The sequence below is a fragment of the Fusarium coffeatum genome (genome assembly GCF_003316985.1).
Source record: "Fusarium coffeatum strain FIESC_28 chromosome Unknown BRIP53273_contig_113, whole genome shotgun sequence".
Taxonomy (NCBI): Eukaryota; Fungi; Ascomycota; class Sordariomycetes; order Hypocreales; family Nectriaceae; genus Fusarium; species Fusarium coffeatum.
The window spans coordinates 102,515-122,909 of NW_022157906.1; the positions used below are offsets into that span (position 1 = coordinate 102,515).

The 20,395-nt window shown below is 48.8% G+C and overlaps 8 protein-coding genes across 8 annotated transcripts; 3 read left to right on the forward strand and 5 right to left on the reverse strand.

The window, feature by feature from the left end:
* Positions 1 to 1,265: 1,265 nt before the first annotated feature.
* On the reverse strand, positions 1,266 to 2,798 carry FIESC28_05288 (uncharacterized protein; the record flags this gene model as incomplete). The annotated part of the gene is made up of 1 exon (XM_031159435.1): positions 1,266 to 2,798. The coding sequence occupies one exon, from the start codon at positions 2,796 to 2,798 to the stop codon at positions 1,266 to 1,268; it is 1,533 nt and encodes a 510-aa protein (XP_031016506.1).
* A 1,082-nt stretch (positions 2,799 to 3,880) lies between these two features.
* Positions 3,881 to 4,795, forward strand: FIESC28_05289 (uncharacterized protein; the record flags this gene model as incomplete). Its single annotated transcript, XM_031159436.1, has 1 exon — positions 3,881 to 4,795. The coding sequence occupies one exon, from the start codon at positions 3,881 to 3,883 to the stop codon at positions 4,793 to 4,795; it is 915 nt and encodes a 304-aa protein (XP_031016507.1).
* A 16-nt stretch (positions 4,796 to 4,811) lies between these two features.
* On the reverse strand, positions 4,812 to 5,768 carry FIESC28_05290 (uncharacterized protein; the record flags this gene model as incomplete). Its single annotated transcript, XM_031159437.1, has 1 exon — positions 4,812 to 5,768. The coding sequence occupies one exon, from the start codon at positions 5,766 to 5,768 to the stop codon at positions 4,812 to 4,814; it is 957 nt and encodes a 318-aa protein (XP_031016508.1).
* Positions 5,769 to 6,365: 597 nt separating this feature from the next.
* On the forward strand, positions 6,366 to 7,546 carry FIESC28_05291 (uncharacterized protein; the record flags this gene model as incomplete). Its single annotated transcript, XM_031159438.1, has 2 exons — positions 6,366 to 6,379; positions 6,466 to 7,546. The coding sequence occupies 2 exons, from the start codon at positions 6,366 to 6,368 to the stop codon at positions 7,544 to 7,546; spliced, it is 1,095 nt and encodes a 364-aa protein (XP_031016509.1).
* A 431-nt stretch (positions 7,547 to 7,977) lies between these two features.
* On the reverse strand, positions 7,978 to 9,686 carry FIESC28_05292 (uncharacterized protein; the record flags this gene model as incomplete). The annotated part of the gene is made up of 2 exons (XM_031159439.1): positions 7,978 to 9,608; positions 9,662 to 9,686. 2 exons carry the CDS (start codon positions 9,684 to 9,686, stop codon positions 7,978 to 7,980), a joined length of 1,656 nt encoding a protein of 551 aa, XP_031016510.1.
* Positions 9,687 to 12,029: 2,343 nt separating this feature from the next.
* On the forward strand, positions 12,030 to 13,365 carry FIESC28_05293 (uncharacterized protein; the record flags this gene model as incomplete). The annotated part of the gene is made up of 3 exons (XM_031159440.1): positions 12,030 to 12,485; positions 12,544 to 12,616; positions 12,668 to 13,365. 3 exons carry the CDS (start codon positions 12,030 to 12,032, stop codon positions 13,363 to 13,365), a joined length of 1,227 nt encoding a protein of 408 aa, XP_031016511.1.
* A 208-nt stretch (positions 13,366 to 13,573) lies between these two features.
* Positions 13,574 to 14,240, reverse strand: FIESC28_05294 (uncharacterized protein; the record flags this gene model as incomplete). The annotated part of the gene is made up of 2 exons (XM_031159441.1): positions 13,574 to 13,808; positions 13,858 to 14,240. 2 exons carry the CDS (start codon positions 14,238 to 14,240, stop codon positions 13,574 to 13,576), a joined length of 618 nt encoding a protein of 205 aa, XP_031016512.1.
* Positions 14,241 to 15,237: 997 nt separating this feature from the next.
* On the reverse strand, positions 15,238 to 19,976 carry FIESC28_05295 (uncharacterized protein; the record flags this gene model as incomplete). Its single annotated transcript, XM_031159442.1, has 15 exons — positions 15,238 to 15,992; positions 16,185 to 16,340; positions 16,402 to 16,476; positions 16,730 to 16,874; positions 17,039 to 17,104; positions 17,159 to 17,345; positions 17,575 to 18,014; positions 18,192 to 18,273; positions 18,353 to 18,368; positions 18,429 to 18,572; positions 18,917 to 18,940; positions 19,016 to 19,112; positions 19,186 to 19,765; positions 19,816 to 19,916; positions 19,965 to 19,976. 15 exons carry the CDS (start codon positions 19,974 to 19,976, stop codon positions 15,238 to 15,240), a joined length of 2,880 nt encoding a protein of 959 aa, XP_031016513.1.
* Between the last annotated feature and the right edge of the window lie 419 nt (positions 19,977 to 20,395).

Here is a 20,395-nt window from a genome sequence, read left to right on the forward strand (position 1 = left end):
GACCTTCACGTTGTATGATTGTCAGAAACAGCGTGGCGTGTCAGGATGCAGTACTAGCACCTCCCCCATGTCGACCAACGAAAGGCAATAAATTTCACACCTAATTACACTCCGCGACTAGAGCTAGCGGTGTCTCTCCTCTCTGCGCTCTCCAAAAATTACTCGTTCTTACAATACTTCCATCTATCAAAAACCACCAGCGCCTCGCAAACTCGTCGCTGACTTCCCAACCCATTGGATCCCACGGCACATTACCCCAAACTCTTAAGCTTCCACTGCGCATATCAGCCATAAACTCCTCTTCATTGATAACCGACACAGACTTGAGAAGTCTATCCCGTAACGAAGCCCACGGCAACATGTCCAGGTACGGTTTGTGCGGGACAACGATTTGTAGCTGGGTTGGTGCTATAGCTGAGGGGAGACTTGTAATCGAGGCTTGTATATGGAAGCCTGGTCTTGATTGGCAATCAAGGTCGAGACATTGAGCGATGATGGCGAGAGCGGCGCAAGCGGTCATGTCTGTAAGAATAATGAAGTGACTATCTACCAATGGGCTTTGTGGAGGTTGTGCATGAAATGGTTCTGAGTGAGAAGTGTCCACTACAGTCAGACTTGAGCCCTCAGCTGATGATCGCGGTCGATTGGGGTCACTGGTATTATCTGTAGAAGAACCGCCCACGTCTACCGTTTCACTGTCGCGTCGAGCTATCGCTCTCTTTCCCCGCATACCTTGATTGACCATTAGCTTGAGTAAGAGATGCGTTAGTGTACGTACGTCTCGCCCGTTGCGATAGCCTGTTCTGGATCCGCTTTCGTTGAACAGGGTCAGGTATGCTGCTCCAATCATCTGCTGTAGACTTCATAAAGGGCTTCCAATTTTGATCCATCTTGAACAAAGGCGCGTTGTGGATGTCTAGGTAATGCGGAAGGAAAGTTGACATTGAATTGAGCGGAAGGGGAGAACTGACTGGGCCATGAACACAACCATGTCCATTTCTGACACGTCTAATAATAGAGGCTGTAAGACTGCATAACCGAAATGAATTATCGAATTAAATCCCCGGTTTAGTCTACATACAGACTAGTTGCTGACATTTCAAAGGTCAGAACACCAATCTGAGGGATTTGCCTTTCGTCAGTGGAGTTTTCATACCCTGGAGTACGACATGAAAGTACTTCACTGATAGTACTTGCTACGATGGGTCGCTTGTGTCTAACGGGATAAGATTCAAGTCTTTCAATCATTATAAGGATATGTCTTTTTAAATATGTACCGTTCCCTCCGATGGTCCGGTAAAACGATTGGAAAGACCCAACAGCCACGACGAAACAATGAAAATGAGACTAAGTGCGAAGATGACAACCAAATAGTTCATGGTACTCGGAGTTACAGGACGGCCAACAGGGAATGCGAACACGACACTAAAGAAAAGCATGGAGATTGTTGCCAGCGCATTGACGAGATAACCATATCTGCCCAACGAAAATGCCCGCTTCGGTAACGAATCACGGCCAGTGAATAACAAGACAGACTGGGGCAGTACAACAGTGATGTTGAGTGCGAACAGAGTCAAGTTGATGAAACTGCTGTATGCAGTTTTCGAAGCAATATAGAGGATACCGATGATGATTTGGAGAAAAAGCATGATACCTGTTGCGCGGACTGGGTTGGACCATTGGAGGTGAGAGACATAGCGAGAATAAGGAACACCGCCGTCTCGTGCGAATGACCACAAAATTCGAGATGAGAAGACGAAAAGGTTGAGAATGATGTGATAAAAGACAAGGATATAATAGACTGCCCAGATCGTTGTTGCAGTCTTTGAGCCCAGAGCCTGATTATAGACTTCCATGATAGGCGCACCCGAAGCAATAAGTCCCTGAACGTCTTTGATGACATACATCAGACCAATGTTCCAAGCAATAACAGTGATGATCCCGAGTATGATAGTTGTTAGAATAGCGATGGGGATATTTCGGCTCGGATTATCGACCTCTTCGGAGAGATGGCTCGGCGCGTCAATACCGCAGTAGGCCCAAAGACAGCTTGCGAGACCAATCATGGCAGCCCAACCATCGGTCCAACCGGAAACGTTTGTGAATTCTGTAAAGACAAATTCGCTAGGCTGCTTGACTTCTTGCACGGCCAGTAGTGTTGCAAGCGATGCGACGAAGCCGATGATTGATAGCCAGAGCACTGAAACACCAATGCTTCCAATGGCAGTGGGGCACCGCGATGCAATCAAGAAAGCAATAGTACATAGGCAGATATGGACGAGATACACATGCCAGCTCTCAGCGACATACGTCTCATTCCACAAAGTAACCAGGTTCAATATCGACTGTGCAATAAAGAAGCTGCAAGACGCTGTAGCCCCAATGGTATATAGAATTGACATCCATCCCGTAAAGAACGCTGCAAAGCGGCGGCTTGAAGCTGGGAACGTCATGTACACTATATGGTACTGGCCACCTGCAGATGGAAAGGCAGAAGCAAGCTCTGCGTACCCTGCTGCGATGATGGTCATGATGATGCCACCGACGAGAAGGCCGTAGATTAGAGTTGGTCCAGCGCCACATGAGAGAGGGACAGCGAGACCCGAAGCAAAGGCGACCCAGGAGTTCATAGTTGTGAAGCCGAATGCGATCGTGGATAGCAGTGTGAAGCGCTTCTTTAGGTGGGTTTGTGGATAGTCTACATCTTCGTTCTGAGGTTTGTAGTCAGGTGAAGGCTCACACGAGACGACGGAGCCGATGCCCGACGGAGCCATTGTGTCGCGCGAGTCGCCCTTCATGGCTAACGTTGTAAGTCCAAGTTTCAGGGCCAATTAAAGAAACGGTAAAGAAGCAGCAAGGACTACTGAGGATCTGTTTACTGATAGAAGGGGGCTCGATGGAGGAGGTTCATGGCATAGTATGCGTGTGCAATCGATGTGGATTGGCGACATCTAAATAGGCCAGATATTGACACGTTAAATTTATGTAAATGCTGAATTGAGAGTCATGATAAGAATGATGCCTCGCTGGACGTTGTTGTCATGCTAGCCATAGATAAGGTGAAGCCGGGATTGTCCTTCGGCGTCAAGGGCGTCAAGAGCGATAAGGGTAGCCTGAAAGCTTATCTCCAAGTTCTTGGTGCGATAGACGCTAGCAAAGGACGCCAGAAATCCTAGCACTCTGTTTGGCCTGAGGTCAAGGAATGAATTTGTAAGTCTAGACACTAACGGTTTCCCGGACCCCGGTAGCGGGTTGATTGAGTTTATGGTCAACGTGCGGGGTAACCCAGCCGGTAGTAATGAACTTGACATCTCCGTACAGTGTTAGCGGAGATTGCGTATAGCCCGGAGCTGATTCATGTTCCACTCATCTTCTCTTCTCCCCTTTCCATCTCACCTCGAACGTGATACATGCAGCCATGGCCAGCCCCCAAGTATCCACCAGCAGTCCGGACTCTACCTCCGCATTGCCAACAAAAAAGCGCACTAAGAAACCTTTTACGCGACAGCAGCATGGATGCTTGACATGTCGGCAGCGCAGGAAGAAGTGTGATACGAGGATGCCTGTTTGTGGGGACTGTACCCGACTCAATCTCATATGCGAGTACCAAGCACCCCGGAGAGTCAGAAGGTCACCGCCTGCACAGGGTAGCCAGGCATGCATCAGCCTACCCGTAGATTTGGTCCGTCCGGATGATGGGCACTCAACAGATCTAAGCACAGGTCGTCGGGACATGTTGCGATACTACACGACGACCCTGGCCCAAATGCTATCTACCAACACAGAGAACAATTGCTTCATATCGGTACTACTACCAATGGCCTTCGACTGTCCAGTTCTCTTGGACGCCATAACTGCGCTATCATCAACACATCTCGCAATGTGCAACCCGAACTTCAACGACATCTCCCTCCAACACCGTGGTCGGGTGTTGACAGCGTTCAGAAACTCTCTCGACCGAGACAACAGCCTCACAGGCGAAATGCGCCTCGCCATCGCAATGGTTATGTGTGCATTGGAAACCATCTCAGATGGAACGAGCATTGGCTGGACATGTCACGTCGCCGGTGCCGCAGCATGTCTCGACTCAATACGCTCTTCAAGAAACTTGAGCTTTGAAGCGAAATGGCTACTTCGCTTCTTCGCATACCACGATAGCTTGACGAGCATATCACTTAATCGAAAGCCATTGTTAACTGGCGATTATTGGATGTCTAGCGACGACGCTTTGGCAGACCCATATTGCGCTTATGCGCCGAGGATCATCTTCTACTTATCCGAGATAAGTGTTCTCGGCACAACTGAGTCTGATGACGAGGTGCTACAAAAGGCCTACGATATTGCGAATGGTCTTACGGAGTGGAGGTGCAAAGCTGGTATCACGAGCGATGAGCCTCTCGCGTTGTTGAGCGAAACGTACCGCAGCGCGGCATTTATATACCTTGATTCAGTTCTGACGAAACGTTTTCCGCGGCAAATTGTTACAGACATAATACCTGTAGGGACTTCGACACACATTGAGGCTATTTCGACGTTGTCGGACAGAATACCTCAGGGCGCATTCGCCGAATGCTCTTTACTCTTTCCTCTCTTTGTCGCTGGCAGCAGAGCCGAGAATGCAAGGCAAGCTAGCGTAATCCGGAACAGATTGGTAGCAATGAATAAGTGGAGGAAGTTTAAGAATGTCGATGCATGTATTGACGTTCTTGATGAGATTTGGGAGGTCAATGGACCAAGAACAGTCGCATGGCAAGACGTCTCCAAGCATCGTGGATGGAACCTAGCTCTGTTTTGAGGTCTATATATCTGCTTCATCTTCTATCACTCTCTCTGTTCACTAGCAGTTCAAAGACATCTGGTCTGCCATAATGACCCGCTACATCAAGGTCATGTTTATAAGCGATTGTGTCTCCGACATCGATATCAACAATAAGGGGCTCAGGACCGTATACCGGACCGGCAATATACTCTCCATCCGGTCCGATCACGCTTGAGCCCCCTGTGAAGAGATCCGCTGACCCGGCACCTTTGATATAGGCTTCCAACAACTCGGCTGGCACAGACTCTTTATCCAGATATGAAGCTGCGGCGACAACAAAGCATCGTCCTTCAAAGGCATATTGTCGAGAAGCGATTTGATGCGCCGAAGGCATATCCGGCCACAGGGCGATATGGATCTGTTCATCTTCCTTGTGTAGAGCGTGTCGGATGAGAGGGTGGAAGTGTTCCCAACAGACTGCCGCACCGATTCTGCCAAAGCTAGTATCGTACGCTACGAGACCTTGCGCATCGCCATTTGCCCAGACAAGTCTCTCGGCATGCGTTGGAGTAAGCTTGCGATGGAGGCCCCGCAGAGAACCATCTCGTCCAATCATAGCGACACTGTTGTAAATAGTCCCACCGCTTTCTCTCCCTCTTTCGTTGAAACCAAGAACAACTTCAATATTATTTTCTCTCGCAGCATCCTTGATTCGATCGATGTGAGAGCTTGAAGCAGTTGGACTAGCTTCGACTAGTTTTTTATACCAACTCCGCGCTTCGGGGTCGTTCCATTTGGCCATGCCGAATACCCATGCAGGATATCCAGTCAGCCATGTTTCGGGAAAAGCAATGAGATTGGCTCCGGCATCTGCTGCTTTTGCGATTTCTTCAGTTGCAGTTTGCACGCCGTGTTCGAGGTCCAAGAGACGGGGACATCGCTGGACGACGTAGATGCGGACCTTGTCTTGTTTGTCGCCGGAAGAGTTTGGTGTAGGGATGGCATCCATGTTGTCCTAGGGCAATAATTTGCTTTGCAGTTTACTGATCAGTGCTGTATTTGTTTATGAGAAACTAGAATCTTTATGTTTATGGAGGTAATGCTTTAAAACCTGCAATGCCGGTAGAGATTTTAGCCATTGACTGCGCTAGACAGGTTACCCGCGGACAGATCCCGCGGGTACAGTACATGAAATTCTTTAGCGATGCGGTGCGCAGCGTCATTAGCGTCAAGAGCGGCGCTATCTTCGGCGCCACTGTCAACGTTGAGCAATAGAACTTCCTGCGATTCTTTACGAGCCCGCGGGTTACTAACTTTTAGTCTAGACCTGACCCACCTCGCTTCCAGCGTCAACAGCGTCAATAGCGTCAGGAGACACTGTGACACCCTGGAAAACTATTCCGCTTTCGGCGCGGCATCAACGTCTTAACTTGGTGCAAAGGAATGGTCACTGAACAAGATGACATGGAATTACTTATCTGGAGAGTTGAACGCATTTCTCTATCCTAATTCAATTATTCTAATCTTTTCATCGGTGTTCTGCTTCCAATATCCTAACTTCAGGGACAATCACCTCGCCTACTAGCCCAGCATCAGAAACTGAAACATGACTGTTTTGAGGTATGTTCAACCGAGCCAACCTGTTTCTGAAGTGACAAAAAGAAACTGGGTTGTGGTGGTAGACAGGTATATTGATACTTGTACAGCGCGCAGAAGAGGCCCTGCTTGGAGCCTGCCATTCCAAACCATCTCAAAGTCAATCGCACCCAACCGCTCCATCATCCTCGTTGCTTCAGAGGCCCCCAACAAGCGTCTCATTCCGCACGCTTCCCGAAAGAGACTTCAGCTATCGTCACAATCGACCTCGGAATCCAATATCTTCCCCCAATCAACCCAGCAGACGCGATCGACACAATTCACCGGGCCATTCATACCAAATCAGGTCCTCATCACCACGTACGATCGAGTTTCAAAGACTCCAGTGGATATCGCAACATAGTCTTCACTCTGTACTGGAAAGATATCGCGAGCTATAAAGAATGGGAAGCTCCATTGCCTCAAGATTGGTGGTACGCAGAGCTATGTCCTGCTTCCAACATCGGAGCATTCAGAGAGTTGTATACAGTCCCTGTTACTGATACAGAGACTACGTTTGCTTTGCCGTTTCCAGAGGGCTATTCAGTTATCACAGAGTCAATGAGTGGCGAGACTGATACTCATGAGTATTGGGGATCGGCTCGAGACCGCATTCCGAGATCACAGACTGATACTCTTGAACCAGTCGGCTGGCCATCACTCAAAGACGACGACTCCTCGTCAGACTCTCATGGGAAACTCATCTCTGTTGAGCCCCACGAAAATCTTTGCCTTATCCGCTCCGGCCAAGTCTGGGAGAACAGCACACCAGCAGAGATCAAATCATACAACACAGAGATCAAGCCAACTCTTGACAGCGGAATGGAGGAGCTTACAAAGAACAGTCACAACTTCGGATGCTTCTCCAATAGATATCTGCGGGTGGAAGACGATAATGGGAATCCAATCGGCAAGACATGGAGCATCAGTATGTGGGAGTCACTAGAGCGGCTGGAGAAGTGGTCTCTCACGCCTAAGCACAAGGAGATCTTTGGTACACAGATCAATCACTTCAATCGGATGGAGAGGGAGGGCGAGGAAGCTAACTTGAATCTTTGGCATGAACTTATGGTGTTGCGCAAGGCTGATCAATCTTTTATGTACTTTAACTGCCATAGTAGAACTGGCATATTGCCAGCCGCTTTCAACTAGTGAGATGAACTCAAACGGGTGCCTTTCAAGCAGATGATCTAGGTTTATAACCCCTTTCCATTAACTTCCAGCTTGAATATATACGCTTCTGGCTTGGGGTGTGTGTTACGAAGGGGACTTATGAGAGTAATATCGGGACAAGCTATATACAGATCTCATTGTTGATTTGATATGTGAAATAAATGGAGTCGCTATTCTTGGTATTGAAGGAGGACTAGGGCTTGTGTTATTTAATGACTTATCGAGAGTTTTTCTTTTCATTCAAGACAAATATATACCGTACGCAGATTCAAGCCAAAGCCGAGCGGAGAAAATCAACGTGCTTGAGCTGATTTCTGGTCAATAGAGATTAAACATGTCGATCTTAGTTGTCAGACTCAGTAACTCAATGGCCAGTCTATCCGGGCAGGTTGACTGTATCGTCTCTCCGCTTAGACTATCGTGATAGTCCGCGGATTAGCCTGGCAGAAAGCCCTTCGCTGGACATATAATGTGTCTTCATACCGCTGGAACAGGACGTTATAATCCTCAGGGGATTGCATTCCCTCTTCCTGCGGGGGTTCAAATTCAAATACGCCAACCCTACGAAACGTCATCTCGTCTTGTGTGACAAGTATGAGCCCTGAAGGACCACTCCGGCTATCCTCCTCGAAAAGGCAGATTTGAAGGCAATATACTCTACAACCCCGAGTTCTTTCCTCCAACACCTCGTCCCAAAAGTCAAGCTCTGTAGTTGCCAAATCGAGATCAAGCACCTCACCAGTCACATTCTCAGGGTGTACCGAAAACGACGATTGCGTAGATGGAAGCTCGCCAGTGAGGACTGCCTCTTGTAGGTAGCCGCGAACAACCAATGAACCTGACGAGACCTGCCCAAATCGAGCCCCTGGATACATTGGGGTGGTTGAACCAGAAACAATAACTACTCTTCGATCAATCGTAGTCATTTTACCATCGAACCAATCAATCTGACCGACCAGGCTGGCCCACGACCAGGTAGGTGCAAGATATTCTGCGGGCTGCTGCAGCTGCTCATGTGGCTGTGCTGATGTCCATAGAAGTGCTCCAGGAAGATGCGAAAGCCATATTCCGGCCAAATAAGAATCATCGAGGGCTTGTGCCCAAACCTCAGCTACACCCGAAATCGCTGGTAGTTTATCAAGATCATATGTCAGGTCCCGCTTGGTGTATTCCTCAACGATATTCATCCACTGTCTGCAAGCTCTATTACTCTCATAAAGCCCTTGGAACATATGGTAGGAGTCTCGAAACGGTAGAAGATAATCCAGTGCGAGGCAAGCATCATCTTGCCGAAACCCGACGGCTTCCCGACATGTCCAGTGCAGGCCAGCATCGGTAAACTGAAGGACTCGACGAGATAAGATATACTCCTGGAGTGTCCACGCTCGCTCACTGATAGGGGATCTGAACAAGCCACTAGAGAGTATGACGGACCCAAGCCTTCCATCAGGACAGGCAAAAGGTAATCTGAAGGCTGGTTCGGAGACAGGGGGTGAAGAGATATCGTGAAGGAAGCCTTCATTGCTGTGCCTAGCTTTCGCAGCTGATATAGTGACGAAGGAATTCTTGTAGATCTGGGGCATTTGGGCAATCTCTAGCGCAATATCTTGCGGATCGTCCTGTCGAATGCAAAGACAGTCGACCCAGATAAACTGAAGTCCTAAATTGTGGGTCACAAAAACAGCATCTTGTAAGGTCTGAGGTAGTGAAGATACTGGGATGCCATTTGTTAAGGTAACTTCAGTATTGGCGTTCAGCTGAAGTTCTTGGTGACCGCCCCAGCAGTATGACAGACTTGTATACCGGCCCACTCTGGTATGGTCGCCTCCTTTCGGTATGTCCTGTAGTGCCACGCAAAGGCTACCGTCCGGGCATTGAACAAGTCTTAATAGTCTCAAGGGCATAAAGTCAGACTCCGAGGGGCAGTTGTGATGCGATGCCTCGCAAACATGTAGACGAGACATGGCCCACTGCTTTGCTTCTTGTGACGAAAATGTTTGGCTAAAAGGTCGCGCTCGAACAGTCTCCGCAGCTGGATCATCTAGGCAGTCTTTAGTCCCACAAGTGACCCATGCCTGGCCGTTACCTACATACTTTCTTCTGCTATAAGCCAATACATAGGATATGGCTTTCCTGGATGACGTGAGCTAATTAGAGGTAGCTGGTCTTTCGAACTCTTCCACGTTACTCCAATACGTTGAAGGCTGTCGGGGGATAAGGAAACCATTGAATGGAGCTGGCAGACCCATCGTTCTGGATCGATAAGAGCTGCAGGGCTGTTGGCATCATAGCCACGTGTATTTAGCTCCCGCACAAGGAGTGATATAAATTCCTGGAAAAGCGCGCAGCCACTGAGAGCCCCTTGGATGCATCTTAAGCCACGGTACTTGATAATTGCAACATCATGTAGTTGCTGCTCGATATGCACTCTAATCAGTGGATCAAGTTCTTGAACCGCACAAAAAGAGCATGAATGAATAGAACCTGGCCGGGCTGGGAATGAAGCCCTCAAAGTCTGTAGTATCTGAAAGGGGTTAACTTGGGAATCCTTTAGCGGCTGTACTTTCAGACTAGAGCCTGGAGATAGATTTAATGACATCTTGCAAGGGCAGAGAAGGGGCTTAACATTGTTGATGGAAAATGATATGCTCTAAGAAAATGCAGCATGTTAGACACGCCAGGTTGATGATGTTCAGCTCTGTAGGTAGAAGCGGGGTAGCACCTTGGCTAAGGAAGCAGGGTCTGGAGCCTAACCAGTATGGGTCAGCACTCTTTTAGTAAACGAGAAGACCTATTAAAACATAGCTACCCTAGTCCTCTTTCCCTTGCTGGTAGATTGGTAGTAGAGCTAAGAACGCAAAGCAAGCTAGAACCTCACAACTGGAGTGTCGATTGGTTTTGGACTAATGAAGAGATCTCGACTTGGGTTATTGTCTACTAAACGGACTTCCACCACAGGCTGAAAACACCACAAGCATGTATTGTAATAAGCACCAGGCAGGCGTAGGGATGGTGCGGATCGAATAAATTAAATACTGAATTGCTTACTTATGTATTCTCAAGGACTAGGTTATGTTGTAAAATAGACTATTGGGAGTAATTCTAAGATAAACAATGCACAGATCTCAGTGTTGGTTTGTTATGTAGAACGAATAAATTTGTTGTCCTTGGTATTGGAGGAAGGTTAGGGCTTCTTCCAAACATTTCAGATCGTTTTGAGGTTGAACACTTCTCAAGATGGCCAATCCGCCTTGTATATGGGTTTCTATGTAACCTCGGTCTACTCCCCCTTTTGGATAATATGCCGATGTGGATGTCTGTTGTAGGAACTCTATCGTGACAAACAGAATGGCCCCAATTACTGCAAGGTAAGAGCCATTCGCTGATGTTGCCAGTGTGCTATTTAGAGTAACGATGGCCTGGTTATAACAGACCATTGCATACTCGAAGGCCGACGCACCTAGGAGGTTTATTTGTCCCGGCGAGTAATGATTTCGGCTGAGTGTACTGATAGACAGAGCAGCTTTAAGGGCCCAGGGTTCGCTGTATACTGTTTGGAGGATGAGACGCTCCCAATCATCAGACAGAAAGTACAATGAGAATTCAGGAGCGCACACAGCTCGGAAGTAGTCAAACAGGCCTGCTTGGAGCCAATTGAGATTTCCTAGATGAGACGGCAATCCAGAGACTTTCGTAAGCGACCCGACGTAGCATGTATCTGTCCATGACGCCAAAGCATTCTCTTGTCGAGGGGGAGGATCGTATGGTTGTACCATGCCTAGCACAGTGGATCCTCCTGCGGTGCGTTCGTGCATAGGTGCGAAGAGAAAGTCACAATGCCAACCGCCTTCTATACAACGGGAACAGGCCGGCTTTTTCTCGTCGCACTTCTTGCGCCGAGTCCTGTTGTAATCATTAGTCACTTGTTCCTCCTCGAACCGGACGCGGGGTTGGAGCTGCTGACTTGCATGTTCTGCAACCACTTTTGACTTCGGGCATTCCACGGGCGCCTTTGCGCCTTTTGCTCGCACTCGCGCCCGTTTGATTCATCGCTTCAGTGGACACAAGCAATATCTGATGCAACCAGAAGTCTCCATGTTGTTTGCTGTTCTTGCTGTTGATAGCTTGAGGGACAAACTACCATTTGCTGACAGTCGTTATGTAGGAGTAAGCTGTGTGGGTCTCGTATGAGAATGTGATTGGCGTGGGCGTAATTTCAGACATGGTGATAAGCCACAGTTCAAGTGTCAGTCAACCATTGGTCCGCCTGAGGTCTCTGACATCGCTGCTCTTAGACTTGTACATTCGTCTTCTGCTTCCAGTTTTGTGTATAAGAGGCAGGTCACTCTTCGATACAACCAACAAAAAAAGCCATTTGCATCCTTTTCATTTACAGCCAGACTCTTCAAAGAAAATTTTTTCCTCAGTTGAATATTTTAAATCTCATTTCGATTTTCTAAACATGATGACCTCCATCAAGCCTTACCAGATCAACATCCCCCCCTCTAGGCTAGAGCGCCTCATGCAAAAGTTAGCTCTTGCTGACTTTCCAGACCAGGACGATCTCGAGAAAGACTCTTGGACCAAAGGCCCACCTGTTCGCGAGATCAAAAGATTGGTAAATGCATGGCAGACTGTCTACAACTGGCGCGACGTCGAAGCTCGGCTCAATGAGCTTCCTCAGTTCATGACTCCCATTGACATCAATGGCTTTGGGATTTTTGACATTCACTTTGTCCACAAGAAGAGCATCAAAGCAGACTCCATTCCCCTCCTCTTCCTCCATGACTGGCCTGGAAGCTTTTATGAGGTCGCCAGGATTATTGATCATCTTGTTCAAGGTGATGACAAGGCTGGACCGACCTTCCATGTTGTGGCACCAAGTCTGATTGACTTCGGCTTCTCCTCCCCTAGCAAGGTAAATCTATATACCCTGATATGGTTACAATCTCTACGTCAATCCTAACGATATCTAGGTGGGATTTGGCCTTGAGCATCACGCGGAGGTATATGATAAACTTATGCAAACTCTGGGATATCACCACTACGGTATGTTTCTCCCTACATCAATAGCTCTTGTTGTTTTACTAAATTATGTAGTCATCCAAGGTGGAGATGTTGGGGGTCTCATATCACGGTACATGGCTAAGCTGTTTGGTCCGTCCCGGTGCCTGGCGCATCATACCAACACACCGTTGCCAAGCCAGCCCACAGCCGAGACCCATCCAGAGCTACACGCACAAAGCTTGACAGCTCCTCTTACTGAGATTGAGCAGAGAGGACTTGCCCAAGCCGCTACTTTTGAGAAAGAAGGTAGCGGTTACTACAAATTACAATCGACGAAACCAATGACGATAGGCTATTCACTGAAAGACAGCCCTGTGGGCTTGTTGGCTTGGATGTACGAGAAACTCCACGACTGGAGCGACGATTATCTTTGGACCGACGAAGAGATCTTAACTTGGGTGAGTATCTACTATTTCTCCACGCCCGGTCCCGATGCCTCCAGTAAGGTCTACTACACGTTTCAGCACTGTGAGCCACCAGCCTTTGCTGCTGCAGGGGCTTATGTGGAAGTTCCTCTGGGAATCTCTCGATTTTTAAACGACCTGATCTTGCTTCCCAAGTCTTGGAACCAAACACTAGGTCCGATTGTTTATCAAGCTGAACACGAGAAAGGGGGACATTTCGCTGCTTGGGAAGTGCCAGGTGTCATCGTAGAAGATTTAAGACTTATGTTTGATACTTGTGGAATTGGTCCTGACATTCAAGAACGTCTCCAGGCCGCTTATATGTAATTCCGTACTATATTATAGATACTCTTATGTGGAGGTTATTCACTGATAATATTAAGTTTGTAAGATATAGTTCCATTTGAAATCGCTACATTGAATAAACACGATTATCTTCTAACCAACTCAACCCCATCGGCTGTTTAAGTCCTTAAGTGGCTGGACTTTCGGGGCATATGAACAAAAACGATCGAGTACAAACTCCATAGATATTTTAGTTTGTAACAATAATCTCAGTAGTCGTGGGCTCCGGAATTGTAGTTGTGAACGCAGTGACACTAAACGCAGTAGAGCATGCCTCATAGTAGGCTGCGGGACCATTGCAGTATGTAGCATAAGCAGGAACACCCGTCGGCAGGATAGTTGTAGCGGCATCGCCTTCAGCACGACGGCGAATAGCATTTGTCGGGATAATAATAACGTTCCCACGCTTGTATACTGTTTGAGTCCTGCAAATTGTTAGCTAGTTTTCTACTAATCAATATGGACGTTACCTACACTGCGTACGAGCTGACGGTGACAACGTTGAACTCCTGGCAGTCACCTATCCGGTCGGTTAGCTGAGGGGGGCCGCCTCCTGCTGTGAGGCTTGCAACACAGCCGTCTACCGAAATTGTTGTTGGTTCAATATCAGAGATAGGGGTGGCCTCGGCTGTGGTTGTTGCCTCTGAGCTGGCGATGGATACTGTAGTCATGGGGACTAAGTCCGTGGTCTCGGTACCAGCTACAGTGGATGTATCTTCAGTGAAGGAAGTCTCATAAGTCGTCTCGGTTGATCCGATCGTGTTTGACTGAAGCCTGGTGGAAGAAGTAGCGGGTCTGCAAGGTCCAGCAGCGGCGTTAACTGCTAGTGCAGCAAGAACGAGAGTGTTGCGGAGCATTTTTGGTGTAAGGGCCGGTAGTAATTAAAATTAAGAGTGTATAGATGTCTCGGGTTTGAAGAAAGAGAATGGGATGGCAAATATCTCGATTTTAGATGCAGGAGAGCGAGGAGGTAAATAAATGAGAGCAGGTCATCCTGTTCAGCTGCTTGGTCACGCATGTTGGAACCAAGCATTTCTTTTGGATGTTCTAGGCTGTGATGGCGTCCTCTAGTCAGGGGCGGCTGAATGACTATTGGAATGCTAAACCTGACTTGGTGGAGCGAGATGGGCGCTATTGACACGCTAATAGATCAGAGCCACCGCAACAGGCCAACCCCTGTGTTTTTTCTGACAGGGAGTCGGCCGCGGAAGCTTGGAGTACCCGGCTACTAACAACCTGCAACCTGCTGATCGCACCAGTGAGATAAATGATAAGTACTGAGCCAATACCCACAATTCTCTCGATCCAACGTGCTCTTGAGTTGGACAGTACCCTGTAGCAGCCAACGCGTTCAAAAAGTGGAATGCTGTTGGTTTGGAAATTCACCGACACAATCAAATCTGCACGTATCCGAGGTTCTCGCGTAATTCAGTCTGACCAAAAGAGTATGGACCTTCATTGCTCCCTTTGGTTATAACTAAGGTAGTGTGAGTGGTCGTATTACAGCTGCTAGTAAAAACCTCCGGAGAATAAAACTATATGACACGACACCGTTCGACGCCACTTGATGGCATTTGACGCCTCCCGGCGCCTCTTAGCGAATTTAACTCCAGGATCAGGGTGTTGTGTACGTTAGCTTCCAGTCGATTGTAAGCGGTTCTTCGGAATTGAATACTTTCTTTTCGCACCGCAAATCGCTTTCCCGCAAGACAAATATTTGAAGCCGGTATACTCAAAAAGCAGAAACCCTTGTGGTCAGTAAGTTTTCTAACACACGTAAAGCTCATGTAAGAGATAGCGATGACGAGAACTATCTGTTGATCCCGACCCCTCCAGCTATTACACATCCAACCTTTAGTTCTTAGAGCAGTCGCCATGCATAACCTTCCAAGAGCGGATCTTCTGAACTGACTCGTCTGTCCAGATGATAGCATGACCGTTATCTGGGCCACTCATGGGGCCAATGCTCGCTATCTGATCATCTCGTTCGGCAGTGCAATCGTCCGTCATATAACCGCAGACATGAAGATCCCGTGAAAACTGGTTAGTCGAGCCATTGAAGCAATCGACATCCTCTTCAATCTTACGGCAGGTTCTTTCACCTCTGCCTTTCTGTTCTCCCAGCGCCATGTTATCCCTACACTGGTTCTGTACGGAAGCGTTAGACAGCCTCTTCTTGTGGAGCGGATTGCAAGGAGATATTTGAGGGGGGAGTTGCACCTTATAAAATGTAATGCTCCACGCTTCACTAGCGGGCAAATTGGGATCGCTAGTCGGCTCGGGTACGCAGTTTGTCAGACTGGTGCAGACCTTACATTCAGCTGTGTTGGTTGACACAGGCAGTGAGTTGCTCGGGTCGATCGTCTTTGTTGGCATGGTAGTATAGCCGCAGCTATTGTACGGTGTAACAATGGTGGCGACAGACTCGGCGAATGTCGATCCCGAGCAAACGCAATATGCTTGGTTGATTCCTTGCCCAGGGTCCTGGTTCCGATGCGTGCACTCGATGAAGTCGGTATGGGCGGGTAGATCCCAGGTGTAGACGTTAGACTCCTTTGCGATTGTCTTTGGCGACTTGACAAAATGCTCAGTAGACACCGGGAATGCTCCTGGTATGTTGTATGTCGCTTTGATGGTGGTTGAGGAGGACGAGTCCGTCACGGAACAGCCAATGTTAGTTTGGCAGTCACTGTAACTCCATGTCGTCTACGACCCAGCTGGTGGGACGGTGGTACTTGTCGTGGTGGTGATGCATGCCGAGGCAGTCTTCTTGTCACTGCATGGCTCATCAGGATTCTCACCTCCTCCTGACTCCCCTCCACCACCGTGAGGACACCCGTTGCCCTCACAGCCGCCGCCATTATGATCGTGGCTTTTAAAGCACTGGGGACCCACGCATATACCGTCGACACAGTCAGGTCCAGTACAAGAGTGACGCTGGAAGCGACGCCATCGACCTGATTCAATTATTAGTCATGCCGCAACGGATTAGTGGATTGAGGGCTTTCATACATTTACCACCCTTTTTTCTGCCACCACCGCCACCACCTCCATCGTCGTCGTCGTTGCCTTCACAGTCGCTTCCAGTGCAGCCTATGCTAATGCAGCGTTCACCTTTACATCGGCCAGTACTGAAGTCGCAGTCAGAACCTTCACAGCCTCTGCTGGCGCACCTGGATCCGACACAAACGCCATCAATATAGTCGGGGCCTAGTGATAGCTTTAGTTTCACATCGGAGTGGAAAGTCGTGGGAGGGCCTACCGATACAGCCAAGAGGTATACAGAGCGATGGCACGCTACACCTTCTATGGTCACATCCTGATCCAGTGCAGCCGTCGGACACACACAAGATGCCAGTGCAAACACCTCCATGACAGTCTGGTCCTTCGCAGGAGCCATCGTGGACCTTGGGATAATCACCATCTGGTGGGTTGACTACAGAACCGCCACCGGTCACAGGTAGGCCAGGATCCGCTGAGGTGGACAAGGCCTGTTAGCATATTTGATAGTAAGACATAACATGATATTGGCTGCTTACTTGTTGCAAGGCTATCGCCTCCGCCGCTGGAGCCACATTTGTTCCAGTACGACCATGCCTACATGCTTCTTGTTAGCCAGATACTTTCTGAGGGGCTGCTAAATCAGAGGAATGACCTTGTTCGTTGTGGGATCAACTTTGACGAGATCAGCGCGACCCTGTCCACCTTGGTTCGTAAACCGCTGATTATCATGCATTAATAAGCGAACTACAACCAGTAAGTATGGAAAACGCACCATGTTCTCGCCGCGATCGATAGGGTTGTAAAGCGTTCCACGTTTAGTCCATGAGAACGAACTCCCTCCTTGCGGTTTGTGACCATTGTTTGTAAAGACGTCGACAGCTCCTGTGTACTTGTCAACATGCAGAAGGTCTGCTCGGCCAGAGTTCTCAACGTCTGCGAACCGGATGTTGGCTCGACCCCTTGTCAACCAGTTGGCGATGATAGGCGATGCGGCAGGGTCATCTTACCATCCCTCCGATAACTTGATCTGACCAACATCTTCCTAGGCGGGAAATCTATTAAGCCAACCCGTGATACGGCCATTCTTCTCGATGCACAACACATCGGCTCGCCCATCACCACTAGCGAGATTTCAGTTCTGAATGAGGTTGACATAGAAAGGGTTCACGAGGGAGATGGTTTGCTTACTCAATATCATGAAATCTCATGCTGAGATCGTTCAAGCCGACACCCCAGCCTTGGGTACATCCAGAACTAACATAGGTCAACCCACTGTCAAAAGTGATGCGATTGCTGGTGCCGTCATACAGATTTCGAAAGATAGTGACGTCGCCGTTTGCCCTATTTTGTACAATGACATCGCATTTTCCATCGCCAGTCCAGTCAGCTAGGTGAATACCGTTTCTGGGACCTGGAACATGCAGAGAGATCGTGGTGCTGTGACCCCATGCAGGTGGCGAGTGGATGTTCACATTGATGTCAGCCGCGTGGCCATCCTGATAGATCCAGACGTATTCATCGCTGCCAGAGCCGCGCATGTCACAGTAATAGTTACCATCAGCCTTGAGCTTGGTTCCACCGGCACCCTGGTTCTGCCAGACGACTACATCGTAATAGTCCTTTTGCTCCTTGAGATAGATGTAGTCTAAGCGGTTTGAGCCGTAGATTCACCCGAACTTGATGCGGTCCTGGATGCCAGTTGCGGGTTTGGCCGACGTGTGTAAGACCTGCGGATCTCCAATGAGGAACCTATTGAGTATTGGCACAGCCGGTTCCAATGATTACTGTCTCGTTGAAAGACGCACTATACCCTTGCCGGTATCTCTGTTGTTGATCCATGTACGGACGTTGCCGTTATCTCCAACGTACATGACATCATTACGGAAACTATGCAAGAATGTCAGTGATCAGACTGGACTCATCGCTGGTTGTTGCACCATCATTCGAAGAAATGAGGAGTACATACTCTCCATTCAAATCAGCTGCCCATTGTGTTAGAGCATGTTACCATGATAAAGATAGTGATCCGATGATGGGCTTACCAATAAGTATGCCAGCTTTGTCTCCTTGGGGAATATTAAAGACAGTGCCACGGATACCATCGACTGAGCTGAAGCCTTGCCATTGAGGGCTGTCGTCTGAGCCACCGTTTCGAGAGCACCTGGGATCGTCAGTGACATACCCTGCTGCCATCACGGATTACGTAGGCTATGGTACCCGCGGATTTGAGTAGGCAAAAGTCCGCTCTTCCGTCGCCGTCAATGTCTATCTGCGGAGTTAGTGACCGGTGTCATCGCGCAGTGACTAACAGAGTTCATGGAATAACTGACCTGCGATGCGAACATCAGTTGCTTTGTAGCCGCCGAGATCGCAAATCAACTGCCCAATACTTTCAAACTTAGGATGATTTCGGCCTCAATTCATGGAAACCCATGCAGCGCTTTCTCTGATGAAGAAGAAATCGTCCAAGCCATCCTCGTTCTGTAGACGCGATCTGTTAGTTCGGTGCCCATGTGGTCTTTCGGCATACGTACAAAATCGGCAAACGCGTAGCCTAAACAGACTCTGGTCAGCATCATTCTACGGGCCAAGGCACAAACATAGGCACAGAGTGTCAGAAGCTACTTACGGGGACCTAGATCGCAATTCATATCAATGCTGGACTGGACCGCCTTGCCGAACTTGCCACCTCCCAGGTTTTGGCGGAACCAGTACGCATTCTTGTCCTTGGCATTGTGGTAGACGCGAATCCAGTCATCGAGGGAGTCCTTTCAATCCGCTTTCGGGTCGGCTCTTGACGATGTTGGCAAAGAAGATATGCCAGGGAATAGCATCCTTGATCGACTTGGGATCGTCGCCCTTATCGATCCTGGCACTCTGCAGAGCTCCACGTGCAACGCTCTTATGGACGTAGTTGCCATCATCGTGACCGCTGCCCATCTGGGATTGAACATGCAAGCCAGCATTACCTGCAACCTTCTTACACTGTCTAGCCTCGCCACCGGCCGCGTCGTCAATGGTGTTGACTTTTCCTGGCTCTTGAATACGGTCTTCGATCTTGCTGATAGCGTCCCACCAGACTCCAGCGAATACCTTGTAGCCAGCATCGGTTGGATGGTCTTTATCCGGTCCAATATCGCTTAAGGACATAACGTTTCGTACGTCTGCGAGCCCAATAGGGGCGCCCTTGAACTCAGCCACGACATCCTTGATTTGTCGGCTGATGTCTGCAGTGCAAGCATCTCTTGTGGCATCTGCGTTTCTGAAGAGCGTCGACACAATTAGTGTCACGCCAGGGACGCTGTTCAAAATGTCGTCTACTAGGCTTCTTGTTCGCTCACCCGCTTTACTCGGATCACTGCCCGCATTGCAGTCGTTCCTAATCACATTGATATCGGGTGTCTAGCATGGTAGTAAGAAGAGACCTACAATCCAGCATTGATAAGAACCAAATTGGGTTTCATCCACTTACTTCCGGGCCAGGCACCATGGACGGACTCGATTGTCCAACCAGGGTAGCCCTCATTATCCTACTGAGTGTCAGCTGTGCCTCTACGGGGTGGTCCTCGCTCCCTTACCGAGTCTGCCATGGTTCCGTCCCGTTTCGATCCAACCATGTTACCTTCCAGCCACATAACCGAAGTTGAGCTCGAAGCCACTTGCGGTATCCATTACCATCCATGGACTTTAGCCCTTGAGTAATGGAAGCACCGAGTGGCATGACCCTCAAATAAAAGTCTCTGGTGGCTCTCGTATCAAGTCCCGAAGACTTCTCAATCGTGACAGTCGCATTCTCGAAGTCATTCAGGTATGTGTCAACATGGACATGTGACCTGTGCGATCAGTCGTGATCTAGCGTGTAATCTTTAACGTCTGCATGGACGACATCAGGCGCGTGGCCGCTACCGTATGGCGAGATTCCATCTGCATGGTCGTAGGCCCTGGCCTGAGAAGAATAGAGAAGGCCCAAAAGACATAAAGACACACCAGCCGGGCGACCACTGTAAGT